General features: G+C 55.2%; 1 protein-coding gene across 1 annotated transcript in view; it reads left to right on the forward strand.

Moving 5' to 3' along the window:
• Positions 1–26,446, forward strand: part of KIF21B (kinesin family member 21B) — a 30,562-nt gene extending 4,116 nt beyond the window's left edge. The window contains exons 6-34 of the mRNA XM_041422557.1: positions 290–405; positions 971–1,166; positions 2,073–2,262; positions 2,372–2,435; positions 4,367–4,591; positions 4,844–4,925; positions 5,398–5,515; positions 5,802–5,993; positions 6,567–6,766; positions 6,916–7,023; positions 7,357–7,425; positions 7,795–8,024; positions 8,418–8,565; positions 8,670–8,864; positions 9,775–9,876; positions 9,993–10,158; positions 10,446–10,506; positions 10,814–10,871; positions 11,320–11,525; positions 11,961–12,035; positions 12,159–12,272; positions 12,904–12,942; positions 14,968–15,104; positions 15,371–15,551; positions 19,491–19,655; positions 21,795–21,912; positions 22,687–22,857; positions 23,338–23,537; positions 24,776–26,446. Coding sequence (XP_041278491.1) covers positions 290–405; positions 971–1,166; positions 2,073–2,262; positions 2,372–2,435; positions 4,367–4,591; positions 4,844–4,925; positions 5,398–5,515; positions 5,802–5,993; positions 6,567–6,766; positions 6,916–7,023; positions 7,357–7,425; positions 7,795–8,024; positions 8,418–8,565; positions 8,670–8,864; positions 9,775–9,876; positions 9,993–10,158; positions 10,446–10,506; positions 10,814–10,871; positions 11,320–11,525; positions 11,961–12,035; positions 12,159–12,272; positions 12,904–12,942; positions 14,968–15,104; positions 15,371–15,551; positions 19,491–19,655; positions 21,795–21,912; positions 22,687–22,857; positions 23,338–23,537; positions 24,776–24,830 — 3,981 coding nt within the window. The 3' untranslated portion in view covers positions 24,831–26,446. The remainder of the gene's footprint in view (positions 1–289; positions 406–970; positions 1,167–2,072; positions 2,263–2,371; positions 2,436–4,366; positions 4,592–4,843; positions 4,926–5,397; positions 5,516–5,801; positions 5,994–6,566; positions 6,767–6,915; positions 7,024–7,356; positions 7,426–7,794; positions 8,025–8,417; positions 8,566–8,669; positions 8,865–9,774; positions 9,877–9,992; positions 10,159–10,445; positions 10,507–10,813; positions 10,872–11,319; positions 11,526–11,960; positions 12,036–12,158; positions 12,273–12,903; positions 12,943–14,967; positions 15,105–15,370; positions 15,552–19,490; positions 19,656–21,794; positions 21,913–22,686; positions 22,858–23,337; positions 23,538–24,775) is intronic.
• Positions 26,447–26,931: the final 485 nt, after the last annotated feature.

The following is a 26,931-nucleotide window of genomic DNA, read 5'->3' on the forward strand; positions in this document are numbered from 1 at the left end:
GGAGTACAGCTCTGCTGCCAAAGGAGACTCGTGCTGTGGGGAGGGGTACAGCTGGGCCCAGGGGTGCAACTCCCAGAAGGCTGAGATCTGCTAATCAGAGCTGAAAAACCCACTCTGAGGCTTGATGCTTCTCAGTGCAGCATGGGAGAGAGGCACAGCCCAGGCAAAGGGAAGCACCACACCTGCCCCATGTGCAACCCAAAGCTGTGCTACAGTGCGTGCCCTGGGCCTGATGTGCTGTATCCTCAGCCAGGGCTGAATCTGGGGGGGCTTCCCTTTGTGTTGGTAGCTGGCTTTGGGGAATGTCATCAGTGCCCTTGGAGACCAGAGCAAGAAGGTCGTGCACGTGCCCTACCGAGACTCCAAGCTGACTCGCCTGTTGCAGGATTCCCTTGGGGGCAACAGGTAAGGGGGTCCCAGGTGGGGGCTGAGCTTGAGCCGAGGGCTGCAGGGGCTGTTCCCCTGCCCATGGGGCTGAGAGGGCTTTGGAGCTATGCAGCAGCTGTCTCAGGACTCCAGAGGCTGCCTGGTGAGGAAGAGATGCCTTCTTCCAGGCAAGGCATGACTTTGCAGATGCAAAGACAGCATCAGCCTCAGGTGCAATTAGCAGCTTTGGCAGAATCAGCTGATGCAAAACCTTCCTGAGCCCTCACATATCTGGGACTTGGCAAGTGATGGTGCCCAGAATGGGATTGAATTCCCTGCCTCTTCTCCAAAGAGGGAGGCATTGAGGAAGGGCTGCCTTTGCCCAGTGCTGTGTGATGTGCTTGAGGGGGTCTTGTGGCTGCTCTGGCTCTGGGAGGGATGAACCCAGTTCATACCTTGTTTTAAAGCCCAGAAGGGCACAGGATGGGCTTCCATCCAGGATGGGTGTCTGGGGGCAGTGCTCTGTGCTGAGTCCTGGGTTTGCACCTGCTGAGTTGCTGAGCTGTGCAGGGACTGTCTTTCACTCTGCCCTTGCATCCCCAAGCCAAACCATCATGATTGCCTGTGTGAGCCCCTCTGACCGGGATTTCATGGAGACCCTGAACACACTCAAGTACGCCAACCGGGCTCGCAACATCAAGAACAAGGTGGTGGTGAACCAGGACAAGACGAGCCAGCAGATCAGCGCCCTGCGCGCCGAGATCGCCCGGCTGCAGATGGAGCTGATGGAGTACAAGGCAGTGAGTGGTGCCATGTCCTGCTGTACCCAGCAAGGGAACCACTGCAGCGTTGTTCACTGCCCCCCAGTGGGATGGGAGAGAGAAATGGAAGAGTAACAGTGAGAAAATTCCTTGGTTTAGATACAGTTTAAGAAGTAAAGCAAACTAAGGAACTCATTCCTCATGTCCCATCACAGGGAGGTGTTCAGCCATCCCCAGCCCAGCAGAGCTCTGTCAAATGTAAAGTGACTTGGGACAACACTCAGGCATTCCCTCTTTCTGCTTCCTTCCCCCAGCTTTATATGCTGAGCATGACATCCTGTGCTTTGGGATATCCCTGTGGTGAGTGGGGGACAGCTGTCCTGGCTGTGTCCCCCCAGCTCCTTGTGCACCCCTGGCCCAGTGCTGGTGGGGGCAGAACAGCTCCTGACTCAGCAGGACCTAAATCATCCCTGTGGGATCAGTGCTGTTCTCAGCACAGATCCCAAACACAGCACCACACAAAAGCTGCTGTGAGGAAAATGAACTCCACCAAAGGCAAGGCCAGCTGATGGAGCACCCCTGGTGAGGAGGCAGAGACATGTGCAGAAAGGCCCCTCCTTGTGTTTGAGTCGGGGCAGGTTTAGTGGGACAGACCCTCCTGCCTCCCATCCCCTGTCCCCTAGGAGAAACTGCTAGGAGGAGTCAGGAGGTTTAAGAAACAGGGTCTCAGCTCCTGCCTGTCAAGGCAGGACCTTGGCCAGGTTTTGGGGGTGGTAAGGCAGGGAGAAGCCCTGAAGCATCTCCCACCCTCTGCATGTTCAGCTCAGGCTTTCCTGGTCCCTAGCTTTGTCCCTGCTGTGTCTGGGATTGCCCCCAGGGGTGCAGTGGTGGGTCTCCCTGTCCCAGCTTGCCCTGCCCTCAGGGGCTCCCCTGCTGTGCCCCCAGGGCAAGCGGGTGATCGGGGAGGACGGCTCGGAGGGCTACAGCGACCTGTTCCGGGAGAACGCCATGCTGCAGAAGGAGAACAGCGCCCTGCGCATGCGCGTCAAGGCCATGCAGGAGGCCATCGACGCCATCAACAGCAGGGTCACCTACCTCATGAGCCAGGAGGCCAACCTGATGCTGGCCAAAGCAGGTGAGGCTGGGCTGGTGCGTGGCATGCTGGGCCAGCCCGGGCAGCAGCAGGGCCGGGGGCTGTGGTACAGCAGTGTGTGCCTCTCTCCACCGCTGCCTCTGCGCTGCAGGTGATGGGAACGAAGCCATCGGCACCCTCATCCAGAACTACATCAGGGAGATTGAGGAGCTGAGGTGAGTGGGCACACAGCTGGGCACTCTGGGCTCCTGGGGCCAGGGGCTAGGTCTGGGTGGCTCACACAGCTCGGTGCCTCCAGCATTGCTGGGGTGGACTGTAAGCACTGCTGCTATGCAGGGTTGAAGGAGGCCCAGCCTTGGTGCCAGGCAGTTCTTTGACTATTGTTGTCCTTGGTATGGGGATTGATGGAGGGGGAGGTCCTGTTTGAAGTGCCTGGGGTCTTCCAGGGACTGCTGCCTCCCAAAGGTGGGTCCATCCCAGTCTCTTGCTCGATCCTGGTAACCTGTCTGGCAGCATTGTGGCTTTCTGACCAATCATTAGGGGGAATGCCTTCGTAGTGACTCTGTCCTTGGCACACATCATGTTCAGTCTGTAGAAGACTCTGGGGAGACCCTAGAGCCCCCTTCCACTGCCTAAAGGAGGCTTATAAGAAAGAGGGAGAGTGCTGGATTTTTTTTTTTTAAGGTGGACAGATAGCTATAGGACAAGGGAAAATGGCTTTAAGCTCAAAGTGGAGAGATTTAGATTAGAAGTTAGGAAGAAATTCTTCCCTGTGAAGGTGAGGCAGTGACACAGTTTGCTCAAAGCAGCTGTGGTTATTCCGTATCTGTAAGTGTGTGGAGCTCAGAGCAACCTGGTCCAGTGGAAGGTGTCCCTGCCCCTTCCATAGCAGGAATGTGGAACGGGATGAGGTTTAAGGTCCCTTCCAGCCCAATCCACTCTGTGATTCTAAACCCAGGCAAGACCCACCCTGTAGGGATGGCCCCTCTTTGACTGTGCTGTTTGCACTCCCTAGGACAAAGCTCCTGGAGAGCGAGTCCATGAACGAGTCCCTGCGCCGCAGCCTCTCACGGGTCTCGGCCCGGCCCCCGTTCCCCGTGGGCTCCTCGCCGGGCGCGGGCCTGGCCGGGCTCTGCAGCCCCGCGGCTCCCCTGGACACCGAGGCCTCCGACGTGCTCCGAAGGGCCAAGCAGGACCTGGAGCGCCTGAAGAAGAAAGAGAGGCGGCAGGGGCTGTGGTACAGCAGTGTGTGCCTCTCTCCACCGCTGCCTCTGCGCTGCAGGTGACGGGAACGAAGCCATCGGCACCCTCATCCAGAACTACATCAGGGAGATTGAGGAGCTGAGGTGAGCGGGCACACAGCTGGGCACTCTGGGCTCCTGGGGCCAGGGGCTAGGTCTGGGTGGCTCACACAGCTCGGTGCCTCCAGCATTGCTGGGGTGGACTGTAAGCACTGCTGCTATGCAGGGTTGAAGGAGGCCCAGCCTTGGTGCCAGGCAGTTCTTTGACTATTGTTGTCCTTGGTATGGGGATTGATGGAGGGGGAGGTCCTGTTTGAAGTGCCTGGGGTCTTCCAGGGACTGCTGCCTCCCAAAGGTGGGTCCATCCCAGTCTCTTGCTCGATCCTGGTAACCTGTCTGGCAGCATTGTGGCTTTCTGACCAATCAATAGGGGGAATGCCTTCGTAGTGACTGTCCTTGGCACACATCATGTTCACTCTGTAGAAGACTCTGGAGAGACCCTAGAGCCCCCTTCCACTGCCTAAAGGAGGCTTATAAGAAAGAGGGAGAGTGCTGGATTTATTTTTTTTTTAAGGTGGACAGATAGCTATAGAACAAGGGAAAATGGCTTTAAACTCAAAGTGGAGAGATTTAGATTAGAAGTTAGGAAAAAATTCTTCCCTGTGAAGGTGAGGCAGTGACACAGTTTGCTCAAAGCAGCTGTGGTTATTCCGTATCTGTAAGTGTGTGGAGCTCAGAGCAACCTGGTCCAGTGGAAGGTGTCCCTGCCCCTTCCATAGCAGGAATGTGGAACGGGATGAGGTTTAAGGTCCCTTCCAGCCCAATCCACTCTGTGATTCTAAACCCAGGCAAGACCCACCCTGTAGGGATGGCCCCTCTTTGACTGTGCTGTTTGCACTCCCTAGGACAAAGCTCCTGGAGAGCGAGTCCATGAACGAGTCCCTGCGCCGCAGCCTCTCACGGGTCTCGGCCCGGCCCCCGTTCCCCGTGGGCTCCTCGCCGGGCGCGGGCCTGGCCGGGCTCTGCAGCCCCGCGGCTCCCCTGGACACCGAGGCCTCCGACGTGCTCCGAAGGGCCAAGCAGGACCTGGAGCGCCTGAAGAAGAAAGAGAGGCGGCAGCAGAGGAAGAGGTGGGGGCAGGTGTTGGCAAGGGGAGGCTGAGTCTGTCCCTGTGGGGTTGGGTCTCCTGCTTTCCCCAGCTCTGCTACGGCCAGAGCCCGCACGTCTGCATTCCCCTCCCAGCCCTGCCCTGCCCTTGGTCTCCTTTTCCCATCATGTAATCCCAGAGGCTGTTTTCCCCAAAGAGTCCAAAAGCAGGAGGGAGGGTGCCCAGCAGAACCTCTGTCATGCTGGGACTCACCAGCCCCCTCTGTTCCCCCCAGCCCAGAGAAGGAGGCGTTTAAGAAGAGGCAGAAACTGCAGCAGGACAATGGGGAGGAGACGGATGAGAACGAGGTGGAAGAGGTGAGTGGGCATCGTGCTCACACTGTGGGGGTGTCTGGGTGGTGGAGCACTGAAATTGCCACACGTGGGACAGGGACCAAGCTCAGCCTGGCGCTGAAGCAGGCTGGAAGGGTCGTTCTGCTGAGGACTCCATGCTGGAGCAGGGCGGAAGCTGGGTACTCCCCAGTTAGCTTGGATGTAGAATGAGGAGTCCATGTTTTTGGGGGCTTGGTTTCAATCAGCATAGATGAGGAGGGGTCAGCTGGGAAGGGATGGATACGAGAATGGATGGGTCAAATTGCTGTTCCTCTCAACAGTATGTGCTGGTCCAGAAATGGTGCTGCAGCCCCTGGGCATCCTGTGTGGGAGGCCGAGTCCCACCTGGGGGGCTGTGGCCCATTGCTGTAGGGTGAGCTCAGGTTTGGAGGAGGGAGAAGCTGTGGGCAGAAGGACAGACCATCCTGTTGGCTGAGATTAGGCACTCATCTCTTAGGAGGAGGAAGAACAGGATGAGAGTGGCTGTGAGGAAGAGGATGGGCGCGAGGATGAAGATGAGGACTCAGGCAGTGAAGAGAGCCTGGTGGACTCGGATTCGGATGCAGAGGAGAAGGGTAAAGTGGAGATCTGTGTGCAGCCATGGGCATGGAAGGGCACTTGGTGGCATCTCTGGCAATGAGCTCTGCTCTTGGGGAGGCACAGCTCACCATGCCCCAGCCATGTCTGCTCTGCGGGACTTGGAAGAGCCCCAGGGCTGCTGAAGTGCTCTTTGGGTGCTGCTGCTCCCAGCACTGGGGGTTCCCATCAGCTCCTCTGCCCTCTCCATGTGCTGTGACTCAGTGGGGCCATGGAAGTGATGCTCCCCATGCCTCCCAGCCTGACTTTCTCCTCTGCCTCCAGCTGTGAATTTCCAGGCCGACCTGGCGGATCTGACCTGTGAGATTGAGATCAAGCAGAAGCTGATTGATGAGCTGGAGAACAGCCAGCGGCGTTTGCAGACCCTCAAGCACCAGTATGAGGAGAAGCTGATCCTACTGCAGAACAAGATTCGGGACACGCAGCTGGAGCGAGACCGGGTCCTGCAAAACCTCAGTGAGAACTGCCCCACCCTTGGGATCCCATTCTCAGACCCCAGTTCCAGCTCAAGCCCAGCTAACTCTAAGTCAAATCATCCACCCCTTGCCCTGGTAGAGCTTTGTCATCCCCCTACCTCCCCTTGAATCCCTGGCACCCCCAAGACTCTGCTTGTCTTGCTGTGGGAGCAGCATCAGTCAGCTGCACAGCTCTGGACTCTGCTGGTGCTGGAGAAGGGTGGCCAGGCAAAACCTCTTCCAGCCTTGAGCACCACTTCATGAGCTGGGGGGACTCCTGGGGAAAATCAGGGGCAAAAGACCCAGTGGGGTGGCTGATCTCCAGGCTTAAATAGGGCAGGGTCACCCCTGTGTGTGGCTGTGGGTCCCAATCTGCAGCCCTGCTCAGGCCAGCCACTGTATCTCCACTCTGTGCCAAGCTCTTCCAGCGAGTATTCCCAGACAGACCCCAGTTCACAAAGGGTGAGGGGGCTCTGATGGGACAGGGAGGGATGCAATGCTTGGTGCCTCCAGGCAGGTATGTGGGTACAGGAGGATCCCGGGGTGCGTTGCGAGCTCTCTCCTCACCCACCAGGCACCATGGAGTGCTACACAGAGGAGAAAGCCAACAAGATCAAGGCAGACTATGAGAAGCGGCTGAAGGAGATGAACCGGGACCTGCAGAAGCTGCAGGCAGCCCAGAAGGAGCACGCTCGCCTGCTCAAGAACCAGTCCCGCTACGAGCGGGAGCTGCGGAAGCTGCAGGCAGAAGTGGCCGAGATGAAGAAGGCAAAGGTACCTGGATGTGCCGGGGCAGGGAGGAATCCTGGACAAGCCCGGCTCCCCGCTTGGAGCAGTGTTTTGCACTCTGGTGGCAAGTGCAGAGTGTGTCTGCGGGGAGGGTGGGTGGCCCGGGGCGGTGGCACAGCGGCCCCTCCTCGCAGGTGGCGCTGATGAAGCAGATGCGGGAGGAGCAGCAGCGGCGGCGGCTGGCCGAGACCAAGAGGAACCGGGAGATCGCGCAGCTCAAGAAGGAGCAGCGCCGGCAGGAGGTGAGAGCCTGCCTTGCCTCGTGCAGGGGCTGGTCTGGCTGGGGAGGGGGTGTTTGTCCTGCTCTGGCACTCCAGCTGCTCACAGATACCTTGAAGCTTGGTGAAACCTCACTGGAGGTCCTAGCAGAGCACAGCTGGATGAACAGCTCCTGAAGGCTTCCCACTGCTCCTGTTGGAGTTGTGGGGGATGCTGTGGGAGGGGGGAATGTGCAGCCAGAGCCAGCTCAAGGCTCATTGTTAGACTCAGGAGTGAGACTGCCAAAAGGAGCACTGGGACTGCGACCACATCTGGGCTGGACCTCATGGGTGTCTTTTTCTTTCTCACTCATGCAGTTCCAGATCAGGGCTCTGGAATCTCAGAAGCGACAGCAGGAAATAGTGCTGCGGAGGAAAACCCAGGAGGTGAGGAAAGGGGGTTTCCTCCACATAGCCCCCAGCTTCCATGGGGATCTGGGCCCCAGTGCTTGGCTCAGAGAAATCCAATCTTTCAGGCAGGGCTGGCTTTGGGAATGGGGTCTGCAAAACGTGGGGAGAGGTTTTATGGCTCAGGCACTGGGTGGAAAAATGGATGTAGGCAGCAGCAGAGTTCCCCATCCCAAACAGCAGAGCTGGTGGCAGGGGTGGGCCATGAGGGGGGAGAGGGAACTCCATGAGGAACAAATGTCCCTGGGCTTTGCTGCTGTCAAACCTGTGGGGACCTGGGGGTGATGCCAATGGGTTTAGGCTGGGTGGGGCTGCCCAGCTGACACTTTCTGTCCTTCCTGCGGGCAGGTGTCAGCACTGCGCCGTCTGGCCAAGCCCATGTCAGACCGGGTGGCGGGCAGGATGAGCCAGAAGCCGGCCATGATGGACTCGGGCGCGGAGGTCTCGGCCAGCACCACCTCCTCCGAGCCCGAGTCTGGCGCTCGCTCCGTCTCCAGCATTGTGCGCCAGTGGAACAGGAAAATCAACAACTTTCTGGGAGACCCCTCGTCCTCCATTAATGGGGCTCGGCCTGCCAGGTCAGGGCAGGGGCTGGGTGGTAATGGGTGAGACATCTCAGGGCCCCCCATGCCTGGCTTTTGGCGGGTGGTGGAGGTTGAAGGGTGGCTGCTTAGTGTCCACTTGAGCCATATTAAATCAGTGACCCTGTGGTAAGCTGTGCTGGCAGAGTGTGACTGTCACCTGGGTTTCAGCTCAAAGCTGGCCTTCCCTGAGGATTAAATGTTGTGGCACAAACCCTACTGGACTCATCTCTTGTCCCACTTTGCTAAGAGGAAAAGTTGGGCTATGTGGAAACAACACAGATGCGTCCTCTGTTTCTGGCCAGCCAGATCCCAGATCCTTGGGCAAGCCTAGCTCTCCAGCATGGTGTGGCCATCTGCCCAAATGCCTCTTCTTCCCTCTGGCTGTAGGAAGAAGTTCCCCAAGAAGGGGACGAGCCAGACCTTCAGCAAAGCTGCCCGCCTCAAGTGGCAGTCCCTGGAGCGGCGCATCTTCGACATTGTCATGCAGAGAATGACCATCGTCAACCTGGAGGCAGACATGGAGAGGCTCATCAAGGTGGCTGTGGCACTGGGGACACCCACCAGAGGGCTGGGTGGTGGGTGCAGGACCGGGAGGTGGCCATGTGGACAGTGCTAATCCCCCCTTCTGTTTTCCCCCAGAAACGTGAGGAGCTGTCACTGCTGCAGGAGGCGTTGCTGGGCAAGCGGGCAAAGCTGCAGGCAGAGAGCCCCAAGGAGCAGAAGGGTCTGCAAGAGCTGAACGAGGAGATTGAGGTGCTGGGGGCCAACATTGACTATATCAACGACAGCATTTCAGACTGCCAGGCCACTATCATGCAGATTGAGGAGACCAAGGTGAGCAGTAGGGCTGGGTCTGGCTGGCAGGGAGAAAATGAGAGCATCCCTCTGTGGAAAGAGCACCCTTGGCCACAGCCAGCTGGGGCTGGGCTCTGCTTAGAGGACCCAGAGTCCTCTGAGCTGTAACTCTTGGTGTGGCTTCACCCACACAGTCACTTCTCATTAGGTGATTAATTACAGAGAGAAGTTCTGGCAGGTCCTTGCATGTCCATGGACAAGCTGCTGGTGTCCTGCTGCCCTGGAATTGTAGGGAAGCTGCGGCCCCCATTTGTCTGTGGGGCTGGTGGTCACTTGTACCCATGGTTGTTGCTTCATGCACTGGAAACATCCTAGGAGGACTGGCTTTTTTCCCAGCAGAAACTATCTAGATTTTCTGTCCAGTTGTGATACTGGGCATGCCACTGGGCAGCTCCCAGCTCCCCTCAATGCTTGCAGCCTGAAATGGAGGCTGTGTACTGTCCTTGCCTTGTCCCCAGCTGTCACCTTGATTAGCAGAGAAGAAGGGCTGCTGTTAATTCACACTGGGCTTTGGGTTGTGGGTTGGGTGAGCCTGGTGTCTGTTCACTGTCTAGTTTTGTGGTGGAACCAGAATTTCTGTAGCAGTGCATAAGCCCTTCAGCGCTGGACTGTCCCATGGCTGAATCTCCCCGGTAGCCACTGGGCAGACTGGGGAGGGTGCAGTGCTTGCAGGTGATGGAAGTGCTGTGCTTGCCATGGAGGCCCTTCCACCCTCATGGCTGGATCTCCCCAGTAGCCACTGGGCAGACTGGGGAAGGGTGAGGGCTGGACTGGGCAGTGCTTGCAGGTGATGGAAGTGCTGTGCTTGCCATGGAGGCCCTTCCACCCATCCCACATCCAGCAGCAAAGCTACCCTGCTGCATCCAGCCCTTTTCTCTCCGTGTTTCAGGAGGAGCTGGACTCCACGGACACCTCGGTGGTGATCAGCTCCTGCTCCCTGGCCGAAGCCCGGCTGCTGCTGGACAACTTCCTGAAAGCCTCCATCGACAAGGTGTGGTGCAGGGCTGGGGTGTGGATGTGTGACAGGGTTTCTTCCTGGGTGCCAGGGTGGCAACCTGGTGGCAAGGAGCTGTGGCACCTTCCTGAGTGCCAGCATTGCTTGCGCAGGGGCTGCAGGTGGCCCAGAAGGAGGCCCAGATCCGGCTGCTGGAGGGGCGCCTGCGGCAGACGGACGTGGCCAGCTCCTCGCAGAACCACGCCCTGCTGGACGCCCTGAGGGAGAAGGCTGAGTCCCACCCTGAGCTGCAGGCACTGATCCACAATGTCCAGCAAGGTGGGGCCTGAGGCAGGTGCATCTTCAGGCCAGCTGTGCTGCCTGTGGGCTGAGTGCCCACCCATACTGACCCTCCAGAAAGCACCTGGAGGTGCTGTGGCTGGGACCCTGCCCAAGGGCCATGTTGGGTGGGAGCATGTGCCCTGGCCATGGATAACAGGGACAAGGACTGGGTCACCCCCCACACCTTCCTGGGCTGCCCCCTCTGCTGCAGGGTTTGGATGGGGCTGGTGACAGTGGGGTCCCCTCTGGGTCCCCTGTGCTGATGCATTGTCTCCCTCTCACAGAGAATGGCTACACCAGCACAGATGAGGAAGTTTCTGAGTTCAGCCTGGCCTCAGATGGGAGGTGAGCACCCAGCCTGGCAGTGCCTGAGGTGGTGGTGGCTGGAGCACAATGCCTGATGCCATTCATGGACCTCATAGAGGGGCATGGATGAACAAAGCCCCATCTGAGCTTTTCTGTGGTGCCCAGCCCTTGGTGGGGGGAGCAGGATGTCTCTTGGACACGAGCAGGGAGTGAAGGCTTGGTCATTCCTTGGAGAAAGGGTGCTGGGGGGCAGAGGGTGACCCAAGGAGTCTGGTGGACCAGTGGCAGCAGCTTTCTGAAGAGAGTTTGGCACTGAAGATCCATCTTTGCTCCTTTCTCCTTGCAGCATCTCCCAGTCTTTCACCATGAAGGGCTCAGCAAGCCAAGATGACTTCAAGTTCAAGGTTAGTTGGTCTTTTTGTGTGACCTGGTCACAGAGACTGGGAGGGGGGATGGAGGGATGTTCAGTGATGCTTCAGGCCTCTACTCTGCAGTCTGAACCTTGGGGAACCAGGCTTGGCATAAGGCAGTATGGCTGCTCTCTGGATGGGCAGAACCAAGGTCTCCTGGTACAGTGGTCCTGTCCTGGAGCACCAGAGCCTTGGGAAACACTCACCACACCAGGCAGTACCTTCCAAATCTGAGTGGCACTGAGGATGTCCCTGTGGAGGGAAGCAGCCATTGTTCTGTACAGGCTGTCATGTTTGCTGGAGGGCTGGCTGTGACAGGCATTCCAGTGGGACATGGGCGAGCTGGTTTGTGGCCAGAGAGCACAAACTCTTCCAGCCCACATCGCTGGCTGCTCCCGCTGCCCCCCGTGCTGCCCGCCCTGAGTCCTCTGCCCTGCTCTAGGGAGAGCCCAAGCTTTCGGGGCAGATGAAGGCAGTGTCAGCTGAGTGTCTGGGACCCACGCTGGACGTCTCCACCAAGAACATCACCAAGTCCTTGGCATCCCTCATGGAGATCAAAGAGGACGGGATTGGCTTCTCCATCCGGGACCCCTACTACAAGGAGAAGGTGTCGCGCACCATCAGCCTGCCCACGCGAGGGAGCACCTTGTGAGCATGGGCCACGAGTGGCGGGGAGGCTCAAGGAGGCCTGGGCCTGGGGAAGCTGTGCCTGACCTCTGGAGGTGCAGAGAGGTGGAGGGGAGCCCAATCCTGCATCTATCCATGCTTGGCTACAGCATGCAGTGGTGAATTTCCTCAGCGGGGCTTGGAGAGTGTAGGATTAGGTTGGTGTCCTTTGCAGGTGGAGAGGAGGATACTTCAGGAGCGGGGAAAGAAGGGGGAGGTCCCCAACTCCCTGCTCTGGGTTATCAGCCTTTTTGAAGGTGTCTTGGGTTGCCAGAGGCCTCTGCACTTGTGGGCTGCCATGAGATTGTGACTCCAGCCCAATCTTGTTTGCTGTTCTGGGGGAGGACAGAGGTGTTCACTGTGGAGGGATCCTGGTGCAGGGGCAGGCACCCACTCTGCTTTGTTCACTTGCTGCAGTCCCAGGCAGTCCCGGGGCTCGGACACTTCGCCTCTGACACGGCGGAAATCCTACGACCGTGGGCAACCTGCCAGGTGAGCTTGGGAGGAGCAGTGACGTGGGCAGGGGGGCTGTGTGGCCCAGGATTCTTTCTGGTGCCAGTCAGATGCCAGGTGAGCAGTTCCCAAGTCACGTGTCACTCTGATCCTTTGGCTCAGGCCTACAGACATTGGCTTCACACCACCCTCATCCCCACCCACCCGTCCGCGCAATGACCGCAACGTCTTCTCCCGTCTCACGAGCACCCAGAGCCAGGGATCTGCCTTGGACAAGTAAGTCCTGCTGGGGTGAGAGTGTCTGAGCAAGGGGAACCCAGACCAGGATAGCACATGGCACGTACTGAGTCCTGTGGGGTATATAGGAACACCAGGGCTTGGATTGGCTCCAGCCAGTGTCCTGTCACCACTTCACCTCCCTGCTGCTCCCTGTGATGGAGCAGCTGCCGTGCCAGGGCTGTGCTCCTGCCCACTGTGCCCCTCTGAGCTCACAGTCCTGGCCTCTGCCTGCAGACAGGGTGGTGCCAGACTTGGACCCCTGGAAAGATGAGGGAGCAGGATGGGGTGAGGGGATGAGGGCTCAAAGGAAGCTGATGGACTGGCATCCAGCCACAAATGCTGCTCCAGCCTCTCCTGGCAGCTGGGCTGCTCTGGTCGAGTGCTGCTCTGGGCTTGCTAGCAGCGCTGGTGTTCCCTGATGGAGACCTGCTGTCTGATCCTCACATGCCCTCCTGCTCTTCTGCTCTCCCTTGGTTCTCCATGTGTGCTTCTCCTTCTCCCTCCCTCCACTCCTTCTCTCTGTCCTACATGGCTTGGATGCAATAACAATCTTCCACCTCTGACTCCACCGCTGCCTTCTCTAGTCTGGGTTTTCTCTCCCATAATCCTGCTAATTTTCTGCCCCTAGGTCTGATGACAGCGATTCCTCTGTCTCGGAGGTGCTGAGGTATAGACAACTTTCTATTTATTATCCCTTCCTCCACTCCTCCTTCTCTCTGTCAGATGCCTGCTCTCCCTGTCCCTGCATGCTCTGCCTGCAGCTTGCTGCTCTCCCCCCATCCCAGCCTGTGTGTCCGTCCCCCTGGCATGCCCCCTCTGGTGCTTGATGCTGTCCCTCAGCTGCAAGTCCAAACTGTTCCTGCTTGGATTAGCCCTTGGTACGTGGTGCTGGGCTCACTGATGGGTGCTGGCTGCTTTGGGTTGGCAGCATGTTCTCCTCCAGCTCTGATGGTTTCTTGCCAGCATGAGGCCACCATGTCCCATCCCTTCCCCAGCTCTCCAGCAGGATGGGGAGATGATGGGGAAGGGTGCTTGCAGTACATCCTTTGTGCAAGCTTCTTCCAGGCAGTTATCTCAGGTTCACCTCCTGCCTGGTTGTGCTCAGTTGGAAAAGGTCAGTCTCTTTCCTGAAGAAATCAAGTCAGATTGTGGTGCAGAGCTCAGCCTTGAAGTTAAGGTTCTCCTGGGCTTCTCTCCCTGCATCCACCTCACTACAGAGGTTTCCCAGAAAAAGGGCCACATTTCCCCCATCCTTTAGAAACATTGCAGCCTTCCAGTGCCTAAAAGGCCTTGTAATAAAGAGGGAGAGCAACTTTTTACATGGGCAAATAGTGACAGGACAAGAGGGAACAGTTTAAAACTGAAAGAGGAGAGATTTGGCCTAGACGTTAGGAAGAAATTCCCTCTGAGGATGGGGAGGCCCTGGCACAGAGTGCCCAGAGCAGCTGTGTCTGCCCCTGGATCCCTGGAAGTGTCTAAGGCCAGGCTGGATGGGACTGGGAGTCACCTGGTCTAGTCTAAGGTGTCCCTGCTCATGGCACGGGCATAGAATGAGATGGTGTCTAAAGTGCCTTCCAACCCAAACAATTCCATGGTTCCATGATCAGCCCTCCAGCACCCAGGTGTCCCCTCCCTCTGCCTGTGCCTTGAGCTCCTGCAGGCCCCCATCGCTGCAGAAGTGACACCAGACCAGTCTTAGAGAGTCACCTGGGAAGTTTGTAGTCAGGGAGCCACTCAAAGTCCGTGGAAGATGCAGGCAGGGATTTCCCCTTGGATTCAGTGCTGCTTTGAGGCTGTTGGAAGCACTGGGGGTGAGGGGAAGGCTGTTTGCTTGGCATTGGTAAGTGCAGAGCTGAGGAACATCACATGCATGTTTGATTTCCAATCCCAATTAATGACTCTGTGCTTGTCCTCACAACTAATGCAAACCTTGCCCTTCTCTAGCCCCATGCATCAGTTTCCTTGTCTGTAAGAAAAAACTAGCACAACTTTGGGTGTTGTGGCTGTGCTTGATGACCAGGCACATGGGGGTCACACACAGGAGGGTCAGGCTGGTGGTCCTCAGCACCCTGAGCATATCTGAAGTGGAGGGGACTGGCAGATATGTCCCCCAGGACACACAGCAGTGTTCCTTGGTGGCAGGTTTGGCAGGGGTAGGTGCTCTCCTGCCCAGAGCCAGCAGTGGGGGCAGGAACAGCCATTGCAGCAGGGACATGGGGGGCAGATGCTGGTGCTGCCCTTTGTCACCCTTGTGATCTGTGTAAAGGAGTTAGGCCCTGTCTTCAAATGCCACCAGCCAAAGGGTGACAGCCTCTAAGGGATGGAGGTGCTGGTACTGGTACTCTGAAACATTTTCCCAGCAGAGCTTCAGCTTCAGGCTGGAAAGTCCTCAAATGGACCTCAGGGGCCAAGGGGCTGAGTCTCCTGAACTGTCCTGGGTCTGTGCTGGTGAGGCAGGAGAGGTTTGGGGGGAGAGCAGAGGTCACTGGGCAGCCTCCCCCTTTCCGTGTCTGATGGCAGGGGCAGAGGTGGGCAGGGGGTGCCCATGAGGACATTCTGGGGTTTCCACTGTCTCAGTGCTGGGCAGTGGGGGGTGCTTGGTGTGAGACAGCTCACGTTTTCCCATGCCCTGGGACTGTGGGCACCATGCCTCTCCACCCTGCACTGTACCTGTTCTCTCTCTCCTGTGAAGGGGCATCATTAACCCCGTGGGTGGCACCAAGAATGCCCGGACAGCCCCGCTGCAGTGTGTCTCGGTGGCAGAGGGACACACCAAGCCTGTGCTCTGCCTGGATGCCACCGATGAGCTGCTCTTCACCGGCTCCAAAGGTGGGTGATGGGCAGAGGGGGCAGGGAGGATGCAGATGCTGTGGGAGCAGGCTGGCATTGGGAGCACGGGAAGTGTTGGCATTACAGGGCTGGTTCCTGTCTTCAGTGTTGAGCCCTGCCCTGTCCTGCCCCCGTGCTGGGGCTGGCTGGCTCCTTTCCTCTGGCCCTGTGGGTGGGGATGTGCTCAGAAGGCATATTGTCCCCAGGCCACCATGCCCTTGGAGGAGACACCCCCAACACTCCTGGGCATGTTCTTCCTCCCACAGACCGCAGCTGCAAGATGTGGAACCTGGTGACAGGCCAGGAAATCGCTTCTCTCAAGGGCCACCCAAACAATGTGGTTTCCATCAAGTACTGCAGCCACACGGGGCTGGTGTTCACCGTGTCCACGTCGTACATCAAGGTGTGGGACATCCGCGACTCCGCCCGCTGCATCCGCACCCTCACGTACGTGCAGCCCGGGGGCCTGGGCACTCTGGGCTTCTCTGCCTTTGCAGAAGCCATTTCCAGGGGCTGGGACATGGCCAGATACAGCTCCTTAGTGCCAGTTTGCAGTGCTGCTTTCCTAGGGAGCAGGGAGGTTGGGAGAGGTTGGGGTGAGGGAACTCATGGGGACTTCCTGCAGCAAAGACTCAGGGTCATGAAATCACAGGATATGCTGAGTTGGAAGGGACCCATCAGGATCATCAAGCCCACCTCCTGGCCTTGTGCAGGACACACCAACAATCCTGCCCTGTGTCTGGGAGCGTTGTTCAAACACTTCTTGAACTCAGACAGGCTTGGAGCTGTGCCCATTTCCCAGGGAGCCTGTTCAGTGCCCCAGCAGCCTCTGGGGGAAGAACCTTTTCCTAACATCCAAACTAAACATCTCCCAGCTCAGCTCCAGCCATTCCCATGAGTTCTGTCACATCATGAGAGGAAATAGATCAGTACCTGCCCCTCATGAGGACGCTGAAGACCCCAGTGAGGTCTCCCCTCAGTCTGCTCTAGGCTGAACAAACCAAGTGACCTCAGCTGTCCCTCATGAGGCTTCTCCTCCAGACCTTTCACCATTCTCATGGCCCTCCTTAGGATGCTCTCCAGTGACTTCATGTCTTTTTTATACTGTGGTGCTCAAAACTGCACCAAGGACTTGAGGTGAGGCTATCCCAGTGCAGAGCAGGGCAGGACAATCCCCTCCCTTGCCCAGCTGGCCATGCTGTGCCTGGTGTGTCCAGCACATGGATGTCCCTCCTGGCTGCCAGGGCACTGCTGACTCACATACACTGACCAGGATGCCCAGGTCCCTTCCCACAGCTGCTTTCCAGCCTCTGTTCCCTGCTGTATCCACACAGCCAGGGTTGTTGTGTCCCAGGTGCAGAATCCAGCACTTGTTAAGGGTCAGGAGCTTTGGAGAGATTTTGCAGCTGTTCTGGGGGTGGTCAGGAGAGCTGGCAGCTCCAGCAGGGGGGTACAGCCCCAAACAGCAGAGTGCCTGGGTAAATCACAGGCTCTTCAGTGGGAAATGTGGGTCTCTGTGAGGAGTTTGAGGACCAGAAAGGAGCGTGGAACAGACTGGAGCTGTGGCTGCCAGTCTGGAGTAGGGCTCAAAGGTTAGGACAGTATGGTAGGTCAGAGTTACCCACTTGCCCTGGCACAGGTCTCCTTTCTCCATGCAGCCCCAGCTCATCTGCCTTGGCTTCTCTCTCGGCACAGAGGCCAAGACCTCTGCTCCCCTGTGCTGGCTGCCAGCACCCACAGCTCTTCCTGTGGGAAGCAGAGGCACAGGAGGAGAGCAGAGCAAACTCAGCTGGAAACCAGGGCAGGATGCTCTGAGTCATGCACAGACCCTGCACCCTTGGCTGCCTTTGCAGGCTGAGCACTGGCCTGTGGGACAAGGCTCCTGTTGGTCCCATTGTGGCCAGAGGGACAGGGATACTCCAGGGCCTTTCCTCAGTGTGGGACCCAGCTGTGCCAGCCTGGAGCCAACCCTGTGGTTCCTCAGTGGCTCTGGTCTCATCCTCCCTGATGCCTCAGGTTTTGGCTTTTCTATTTTTCAGATTCTGTGCTGCTTTAGTGTGTGGGTCTGGGCTTCATATAAACGGACAGTGAGCTCTCTGCACAGAACAGGGAGACAAAACAATTCCTGCTCTTGCTGGGGACCAAGGACAAATGATCTAAATCTCAGGCCCAAGAGCACAAACACCATGGGCTGGAGAGAGAAAAACAAGAAGGATGGGACTGCATGGGCTGGAGCTGGAATTGGACAATTAACTCCAATATGCAAATGGACCAGAACTTACAAAAGTGATAGACCCCCATGACCTGTCATCCATTTTGTGACCATTTTGGTTCTCCTGGAGTGTAGCCCTGGCTGGTATTGCAATACAAGCCCCTCAGGCCTGGAGGGAAATCTAAGCACAAGGATTGAACTGAAACCCCAGGAGAAACTGAGATATATATAGCTACAAAGTGAAATAGAAATATAGATTTAGAATATAGATTTTAGCTTTTAGTAGAAACTCATACTAAGTGCCTTGAGTATCAAAAAAGCTGCAATAGAGAATAAAAGCTTTTTTGTCTTTAGGCAGAATTCTGCCATAGTAGTGGTATTTTTATAAGGTTACTTTGCCCCAGACAAAATCTAAACTGCTGGGCTCTTGTGCTGCCCAAGGTGGATCTGTTGAGGCCTTCTAATAAATCCCTACTTTAGCTCTGTCTAGTCTCTGTTCTAGGCTTTGTTCAGCTTTCATCACCTGTGCTAATCACATATTCCCTGAACAGAGAGAGACAGTTCTCTCCCAGGATTTTCCTGGGAAGCTGTGAGAAGGCTCAGAGAAAAGAATGAGAAACAATTCTTATCTCCACTTGCTGCACCTGTCGTTGTGCACATGTGGAATGTGTTATGGAGATTTGTTTACCAAAGAGTGATTTCTTAATTGGTGATGGTGTTTTGGATTCAAGGACCAGTTAGGTCAAGGCTCTATCAGACTGTCTGCAAGAGCAATGGGGGGTCTGATGGCTCGACCTGGATGCCACAACCTTCCTAAGAGAGGTCCCCCAAGAAACAACTTTCTAGGGGTCTCAGGCAGTCCTTCAGCCACAGGGTAACCTCAGCAAGGGGCAGGCAGCTCAGCTCTGAGCAGTGATTTCAGCTCTGCCCTGCAAGGTGTACCCAGCCCAACACAGGGACGAAGAGACAGGAGCACCATGTGGTTGTTCTGCAGAGTTCATTTATTCCAGCACCCTGCAAAGGAGGCCAGGGACAGCAGCTCTCCCCTGAACAGGGCAGAAACTGCTGGGGGTTTTATGGGGAAAAGCAGGGGTGGTACAAAGGGGGAAAACCAACTGGTCCCAATGAATCTACATGGGTTCCAGAGCATGCTGGGAACTCACCGTGACCATGGAGGATTTCTCAATCCAGGAGAGTTTGAGAAGATCTTATCACAGTCCATTCAAGGGATGTCTCTCCAAGGGAGAGGACTGGCATGCCCATCTGTCTCCACAGATGGGTTTTTGCTTAATAGTACAATACAGTACTATAGTAATATCAGGGTGCCCCCATCACTGGAATGATTGACATCTGACTCCAAGGCTTTGGAATGCTGAACACTTGCTTTATTACACTGTATTGTACTATGTTGTTATTACAAAGATTGCTAAAGAATACTAAAGAAAACTCGTGACTGCCTCTCAGCAGTTGGGCAACAGCTTTGTGTGATTGGCCAAGGAAACAAAACAATCCTCAGCAGGATCCAATTACCAGTTCCTTCAGGTAAACAATATCCTAACACATTCCACGTGTGTAAAACAACAGGAGCAGAGAAGAGAGATAAGAATTGCGTTTCTCTTCTCTGGTGCTTCTCTCTGCCTTTCCCAGAAAATCCTTGGGAAAAATTGTGCCTTGCTTTTCTCTGTGAAGAGAAACGCAACCACATAGTATAGGATAGTACAGTAAAGTTATAGGGTGGGGACGGTGTGGCTGGGCAGTGCCCAGGCAGAAAGGGACCTGGGGACACTGATGGACAGCAGCTGGACATGAGGCAGCAGGTGGCAGAATGAGAGGTCACAGCCTCAAGCTGCACCAAGGGAAATATAGGTTGCACCAAGGGAAATTGGTTTCAGTGAAAAGTCTTTCACTGAAAGAATGATAAAGTTCTGGAATGGCTGCTGGGGAGGTGGTGCAGTCTCCATCCCTGGTGTGTTTAACAAAGCCTGGATGTGGCACTGGGTGCCAGGGTTCAGTTGAGCTGTTGGGGCTGGGTTGGACTCGATGATCTTGAAAGTCTCTTCCAACCCAGTGATTCTGTGATAAAGCGATTGATCAGCCTCCTGCAATCACGGAGTCGGTGCTAATTACTCCCCGGCAGGTACGATCCATCGCCCCTTTGACCTGTCCTCCTTCAGGTCGTCTGGCCAGGTGATCTCCGGGGATGCGTGTGCCGGGACCAGCAGCCGCACGGTGACCAGCGTGCAGGGGGAGCACCAGATCAACCAGATCGCGCTCAACCCCTCGGGCACCGCGCTCTACGCGGCCGCGGGCAACGCCGTCCGCGTCTGGGAGCTGAGCAGGTGAGCGGCTGAGCTGAGCTCGGCCGGGGGCTCCCCGCAGGGATCCCCCGGGGGAAATGAAAGCCTTTGTCACAGCGCAAGGTGCCTGGAATAAGGATTTTTAAGATGCTTTTCTACGGGATTTTAGTGGTTTTGGTTTAAAAAGATTTTGTGAGATTTTCTTAAATCTTAAATTTGAGATTTTTTTAATTTAACATTTAAGATTTTTCAATTAAAAAAAATTTCTTATAAAACTTTCTTAAATTTAGGATTTTTAAATTTAAAATTTAAGGTTTTTTAAATTTTAAGATTTTTTTAATTTAACATTTAAGATTTTCAATTGAGAAAAAATTAAGCTTATAAAACTTTCTTAAATTTAAGATTTTTAAATGTAAAATTTAAGATTTTTTAAATTTTAAGATTTTTTAAGATCATAAATCTTAATTTAAGAATTAAAGATTAATTTAAGATTGTAAAACTTTCTTAAATTTAAGATTTTTAAATTTAAAATTTAAGATTTAAATTTTTTAAATTTTAAAGATTTTTAAGATCATAAATCTTAAGAATTAAAGATTAAGATTTAAATTTAAGATTTTCTTAAATTTCAGATTATAAAACTTTCTTAAATTTAAGATTTTTAAATGTAAAATTTAAGATTTTTTAAATTTTAAGATTTTTTAAGATCATAAATCTTAATTTAAGAATTAAAAATTAATTTAAGATTTAAGATTTAAATTTAAGATTTTCTTAAAGATAAGATTTTCTTAAATCTTAAATTTAAGTTTTTTGTAATTTAAAATTTAAGATTTTCATTTTTTTAAAATTGATATTTTTAAGATCATAAGTCTTAATTTAGGGTTAAAAGAATTTAAAAAAAAAATTCTTAAGATTTAAGATTTGTAAATTTAAGATTTACAGTTGTGACCCAAGGGCTGATGAGCAGCCTGGGCTCTGCAGCCAGACATTGGCACACACTCAGGCTGTAGTATGTAGTTTAATTAAAAGTATATAATATCACAAAATAAAAAACTTAAAATATAAAGTTTTAAAATATAGTAATATATATATAGAACAAGATAAAAGTTTGAGAACATAAACCAGTTCTTTTTCTTCACCTTCGTCTTCATAAGTTTAAGTAGTATTTTATAATTAGACAAAAAAAGTGCTTTGCAGACTTCAAATAATTAATAATTAAATTAAAAGTAAAGATAATTTAGATATAATTTCTTAATTAGACAATTTAACCTTATAACAAAAAATAATTAACCCTTTTGTACCTTATTAGTAAAATACTACAAAACTACTACAAAACTACTCACTACCTGTGAGACTAATAACATAAATTTTAAAAAATAAACATTTAAATCTAAACACAAACTATCATCTCAAGTACCTTCAATCCAAATCTCCACCAAAAAAAAAGCAAAAACCAGCATTTTAGTGATGCCCTGTGTGAGGACACCTGTTAAAGTCAAGACCTCCCTGAAGAAACAGAGATAACGTACAGCTGTAAGCTGGGAAAAATAAATCCCCAGAAGAAAAAAAAAACAAACCAAACCCTCAAAAATCTCTAAAAACCAGTGAAACAGTTTGAACCAAAACGTAAATATTAAACTCAGGCTGTGCAGCCAGCTGTGGCACACTCTCACCCTGTGCAGCCAGCTGTGGCACACTCTCACCCTGTGCAGCCAGCTGTTGGCTCACTCTCACCCTGTGCACCCAGCTGTTGGCACACTCTCACCCTGTGCACCCAGCTGTTGGCACTCTCACCCTGAGCACCCAGCTGTTGGCTCACTCTCACCCTGTGCACCCAGCTGTTGGCACACACTCACCCTATGCACCCAGCTGTTGGCACTCTCACCCTGTGCAGCCAGCTGTGGCACACTCTCACCCTGTGCAGCCAGCTGTGGCACACTCTCACCCTGTGCACTCAGCTGTTGGCACTCTCACCCTGAGCAGCCAGCTGTGGCACACCAAGGCTGCCCTCCTGCCCTGGATCCCGGGCAATGGGCTCTCCCTGCCCGCTCTCCCCGGGGGATCAGCCCCGGCTGGGGCAGCCTGGGCTGCGGGAGGCTGGCCTGGGAGGGCCCTGGCCTGGGAGGGCCCTGGCCTGGGAGCAGCTCCAGTGCAGCAGGGGCTGAGCTGTGCCCTCCCTCCCAGGCTGCAGCCCGTGGGGAAGCTCAGTGGCCACATCGGGCCCGTGATGTGCCTGACAGTGAACCAGACGGCGAGCAACCACGACCTGGTGGTCACAGGCTCCAAAGATCACTACGTCAAGGTACTCTGCTCCTTGGGGAGCAGCACCCCCAGTCCTGTAGGGAAGCCCCGATGTTGGGAACCCCTCACTCTTCTCTCCTCCTGAAAGCTGAGCCCAGATTCTGTTTTCACCTCTGCATGTGAGGTTTTCACTTGTTTCCTCTTCCCAAATCTTGCCTTTTGCTTGGTCCACAGTGCACCTTTGGAGATGAAGTTGCATTTCTCTCATGCATCAGACGCTCTGGCTGGGATTTGCATGTGAGGGCTGACCCAGATGAGCAGTGTGAGGGCTGTGGGTCAGCCCTCACATGCAAATCCCGGCTCTGGCTGGGATTTGCATGTGAGGGCTGACCCAGATGAGCAGTTCACCCTGTTCTGCTCAATTATCCCCCCTGATGAAGATGCCTTGTGCCTGCTCAGTCACAGCTCCAGCACAGCAGGAGTCTGTCCCTTCCTTTCAGGTTTTAGCAGGTTGAATTAGAGCTGTCCCAGGGAAGTGAGGAGGAGTGGTGAGATGGTGAGACAGGATCCCCCTCAGCTGTCAGCCTGGCTCCAGAGGAGAGTGAAGGCTCACCATGAGTAAAATGCAGCAGAGTGAGGCTGTCCCTGGTGGCAGATCTCCTCTGCTTGTGGCAGAACCCTCAGCCCCAACAGCCTCCAGCAGCCAATGCCCAGTCCCATTTCCAGCATCACTCTTGGTGCCCTGAGCCTGGGACACAGAGGGTGGTGGCCAAACTCCCCAGGGGAGGGAGTCCCCAGTGCCATCTGTGGTTTGTTACCTGCTGCTCTTCCTCAGGTGTTTGAGATCACGGAGGGCATGGTGGGCAATATTGGCCCCACTCACAACTTCGAGCCCCCTCACTACGATGGCATTGAGTGCCTGGCCATCCAGGGAGATGTCCTCTTCAGTGGCTCCAGGGACAACGGCATAAAGAAGTGGGATCTGGAGCAGCAGGAACTTATCCAGGTCTGGAGGGGAGCACAGGGCAGAGGGGGGGTTGCTGCTGGGACGAGGGGGGGTTGTCCAGGAGCCTAGTGCCAGTGGAGCTCCCCAGGGAGGGCACTCCCAGTGCTGGGCCACGTGTGTGTGAGGGTGTGCTGTGCCCCCATAATTTGTCCAGCAGGTGCTTGGGATTGCTGGCTCTCCTTCAGACAGGCTGAGGCATCAGTTGCAGTGTGGGTGCTTGTGTCCCACCCTGAATTCTGGGTGGAATTCAGAATTCCTGAATTGTCTCCTGCCCAAGGGAGAAATCAAGCCATGATTTTGAGCTCACACCCTTGGCTCCTACCTGGGCACCACCAGTTCCACAGTCCCAGTCAGTCCCAGAGCATCAGTGAGGAGCTGAGCTCCCTGAGACAGTGAGGACCCAGCCACCCAGGATGGGTGCATGAGGCTGCCCGTGGTGCTGCAGATGAGGTTGCTCATGGCTGTGCTCTGTGCCTACAGCAAATCCCCAATGCCCACAAAGACTGGGTCTGTGCCCTGGCCTTCATCCCTGGCCGCCCCATGGTGCTGAGCGCCTGCCGAGGAGGTGTCATCAAAGTCTGGAACGTGGACACCTTCACCCCAGTCGGGGAGATCAAGGGGCACGACAGCCCCATCAACGCCATCTGCACCAACTCCAAGCACATCTTCACCGCCTCCAGGTGAGCCCTGGGCATTCTGCCCCCGTGGCCCCTGGGAAGGGGGAGACCCTGGGTTTGAGCTGTCACCCCTGGGCCTGGGTGGGTGCTGGGTGAGCAGGGAGCGGGGAGGGAGTCGCAGCTTTTTAGTCCCTCTACTCCTTCATCTCCTTCTGCCCACTGTAGCCTGCCCACGGCCAGGCCTGCCCACTGCAGTGCCAAGAGCTGTCCCTGGCCACCCCCTGCCCACGCTCTGGTGATGCCCTGGGTTACTCCCCTCTCAGGGACCCCTCTCCCTCGGGGCTGGGCATTGTCTGCTGCTCTCGGGGAGCTCTTCAGCAGCAAGACTCTGATATCCTCTTTTCGACCCTGTCCCTTTTCTCCCTTCCTTTTTCTCTGTCTCTCTCTGCCTCTCCTTCTCCCCACCTCCCATCTGTGCCACAGCGACTGCCGGGTAAAGTTATGGAATTACGTGCCTGGGCTCACCCCTTGCCTTCCACGACGCGTCCTTGCCATAAAGGGCCGTGCTACTAGTCTGCCTTGACCCTCCTGCTCTTTGACTCTCTTGCTCATATGCTCCTCTTCCGTCTCTCCTTCCCTCTTCTCTCCATCTCTCCCTCCCTCTGTCCCTCTCACTGTTGCTTTGCTCCTCTCTCTCTTCCCCCCCCCTTTTTCTCTGGTCTGAGCTGCTTCTTCACGGTATGAAACTATTCTGCGTTTTTTCCACTTGATAAGTCTTTGTTAGAATGGACTCAGCCCCTTGGCCCAGTCATTCCCCTGCCTTGGTTTCACTTCTTTTTGGTTTTTTTTCCTCGCCAAGTGCCCACATCTACCTTGGCAACTCAGTGGGAAGCCATGGCCTGCCCGTGCCTTTGCATGGATAGTGGGTTGGGAGTCAGCAGCCACCCCCAAATCAGCCCATGCCCCAGGAGCAAAGCAGCTCCCTGGATATCACTGCTGGGAGCTAGCTGGAGCTCGTTCAAGGCGGGTAGGAGTCCTGGTGTGGGGTCAGCCCTGGAGGTCACCCTTTCCCTTTGTCCCCAGCTGCTGCCAGTGGGGTGAGCTGGAGGCTGAGCCCCATTGGGTTTGCCTTCTCCCCAAAGTGCATCAGACAATCTCCTGCCAAGGGAAAAGGGCCTGGAAGCTTGGGGGGCTGCATGCTGCCGTGGTGGGGGTGGGGAATGAGCAGCCTGTGGGGCAGTGCTGTGGGGCTCCTGCCCCAACCCCTGGGTCATGCTGTCCCTCTCACCTTTGTTCCTCAGCGACTTGACAGTGAAGCTCTGGAGTGGGAGGAGGTTGCCTGCGGGGTCAAACTAGGAACTGCAGAAAGACTGGAAGGCGTGGGGCAGGGTGAAGGTCAGGGTACCTCCCCCTGCTCTCAGGACTCAGTCATCCACAGCAGCTCAGCCCAGGACAGGGATTTCTTTGTGCCTGACCCAACGGGGTGGACAATGCTGCATCTGGTACTTCGAGCACTGTCAGCTCCTGTGAGGAAGCAGCTCTGTGGGGCACCAGCAGCTCCACCTGCTCTCCTGCTGAGGTTTCTCGACAGTTCTCCAGTGAACAGGAAATGTTTCATCTCTCCTCGCACCCATCCTGCTGTAAGGACTTCGGGGGTCAGAGATCCCTGACTCCTCAGAGACATCCAGTTCCCTCCTGCCACTGTGGGCCCCCGTGGCCTCTGCCGTGCTGTGCTGCTCCTGGGCTGGTTCCTGCAGGAGTCTTCTCCACCCCACGAGGACATTTGGTGTCTGCTGGCCAGGACGACAACAGAGAGGGTGCTTCTCTGGAGCCATTACTTGTGAGACACCTCTGCTGTGGGGCCTGCAGAAGGATTTCCTGGTACTCCCAGCCTTCCCTGTCCTCTGTGGATGTGTCCCCAGTGGTTGGAGGGATGCACTCTGAGCTCCTTTGCCGTGTTCCATCTCGTGAGGCACAGCAAGCCTGGGATGATCTCCGCTGGGCAGCTTCCAGACAGACCTGCTTCAGTTCCTTTTGGCAGTCTCCAAACCCCAGTTGTAAACTCAACTGCCCCATGGCTCTGGACTCTTCCCCACATGCCCAGCCTGCTCAGCCCTGCTCTGGACATCGTGACTCCCATCAGGGTTTTGTGCTGGGTTCCTGCAGCCACTTAATGCCCTTGGGATGGAGAAATGAAGCAAGAATGGAGGTTAAAGGGCAAAAAGGCCAAGGCTGGATTTGTCATCCCACTGCTGTGGCTCTGTCTGTCCTTCCCGTAGGTTCTGCCCTCAGAGCTCTGCCTGGACTGGAGCTTGCTTAGGCTGGGCCTGCTGGGCTGCATGGACCCAAGGCTGGAGGGGACCAGCAAGGCAGGGAGCAGCCAGAGGCCACTGTGGCAGGAGCAGAGCGGGGAGGGGTTGCACACTCTGACCTCGCACAAGTCCCCTGACTCCCCTCTGCTCCAAGGACAATCCTGCCGTGGATGATCTTGCACAATCTCATCTCCTTGAGGTCTGGGGGCTCCACCCAGGAGAGATCCCCCAAGGATGCACATTCTTCAGGCTCTTTCCTCTGTCTCTCCTCTTCAAGGAGGGCTGGTAAGGCCCTGGTCTCACACTGGAGCTTCCCTCCATCTCTCCTGTGGCCCACTGGACCATCCCCTGCTCTGTCCTGCCCTGGACCACCCGGGGTTCTTGTGGAATGGCCGAGGAGACCCCAGGATGGGTGTTCTGCCTCACACACTCTCCTTTCCCCTTTGTCACAGAAGAAGCAACACTTGAACTCAAATTTAAGGATTTCTCCGTGTGATCCCACCAGCACTGAACTGGGATCTTGGAGGCCAGGGGCTCCAGGACCTGCCCCATCAAGCACAGACCATTGCCCCTCTGCTCTCTCCAACCATGGTGATACCTTAACCAGCCCCAGGTCATCTGCCACCAGCCCTTGTTCCAAGCATTCTGGCTGGAGTGAGGGGGTTCCTCTGCATCATGACAGACAGCAGTATCTGTATTGATTTGGTGGGGGGAGGGGGGGTTGCCTATTTTGGGGAAATTCCATCCTGCTGGCTTGCTTTATTGGAGGGTAAATGGTACATGTGTGTGAGTGTGTGTGTGTGACAGTCCCTGCTCCCTGTGACTGTGGCTGAGCCCTGCACAGCCAGCATTGGTGACTGTGTTGAGGAGAGGCTCCCATCCATCCTGTGTGACCTGTGGAACTGAGGGTGCAGCCAAAAGTGCACAGAGACCTCAGCACCCAGTGGCACACAGCCATGGGGGTCTGCAGGAGGTGTTTTCCCCCAGGCCTGCACTCATTCCTCAGCTGGTTTATCCTTTGCTTGGCTGGAGGGGCTCAGTGTGTGTGGGTGTCTCTGGTAAGTGTTTGGCTGTAGAATCTGTCTGCTCTGGGATCTCCAGTGCCTGCCCTGGATCCTTCCCTGCTGCCATGGCTGAAGGGGACA

This window comes from Onychostruthus taczanowskii, unplaced genomic scaffold, assembly GCF_017590055.1.
Source record: "Onychostruthus taczanowskii isolate IOZ18803 unplaced genomic scaffold, ASM1759005v1 scaffold74, whole genome shotgun sequence".
In the NCBI taxonomy this organism is placed as follows: Eukaryota; Metazoa; Chordata; class Aves; order Passeriformes; family Passeridae; genus Onychostruthus; species Onychostruthus taczanowskii.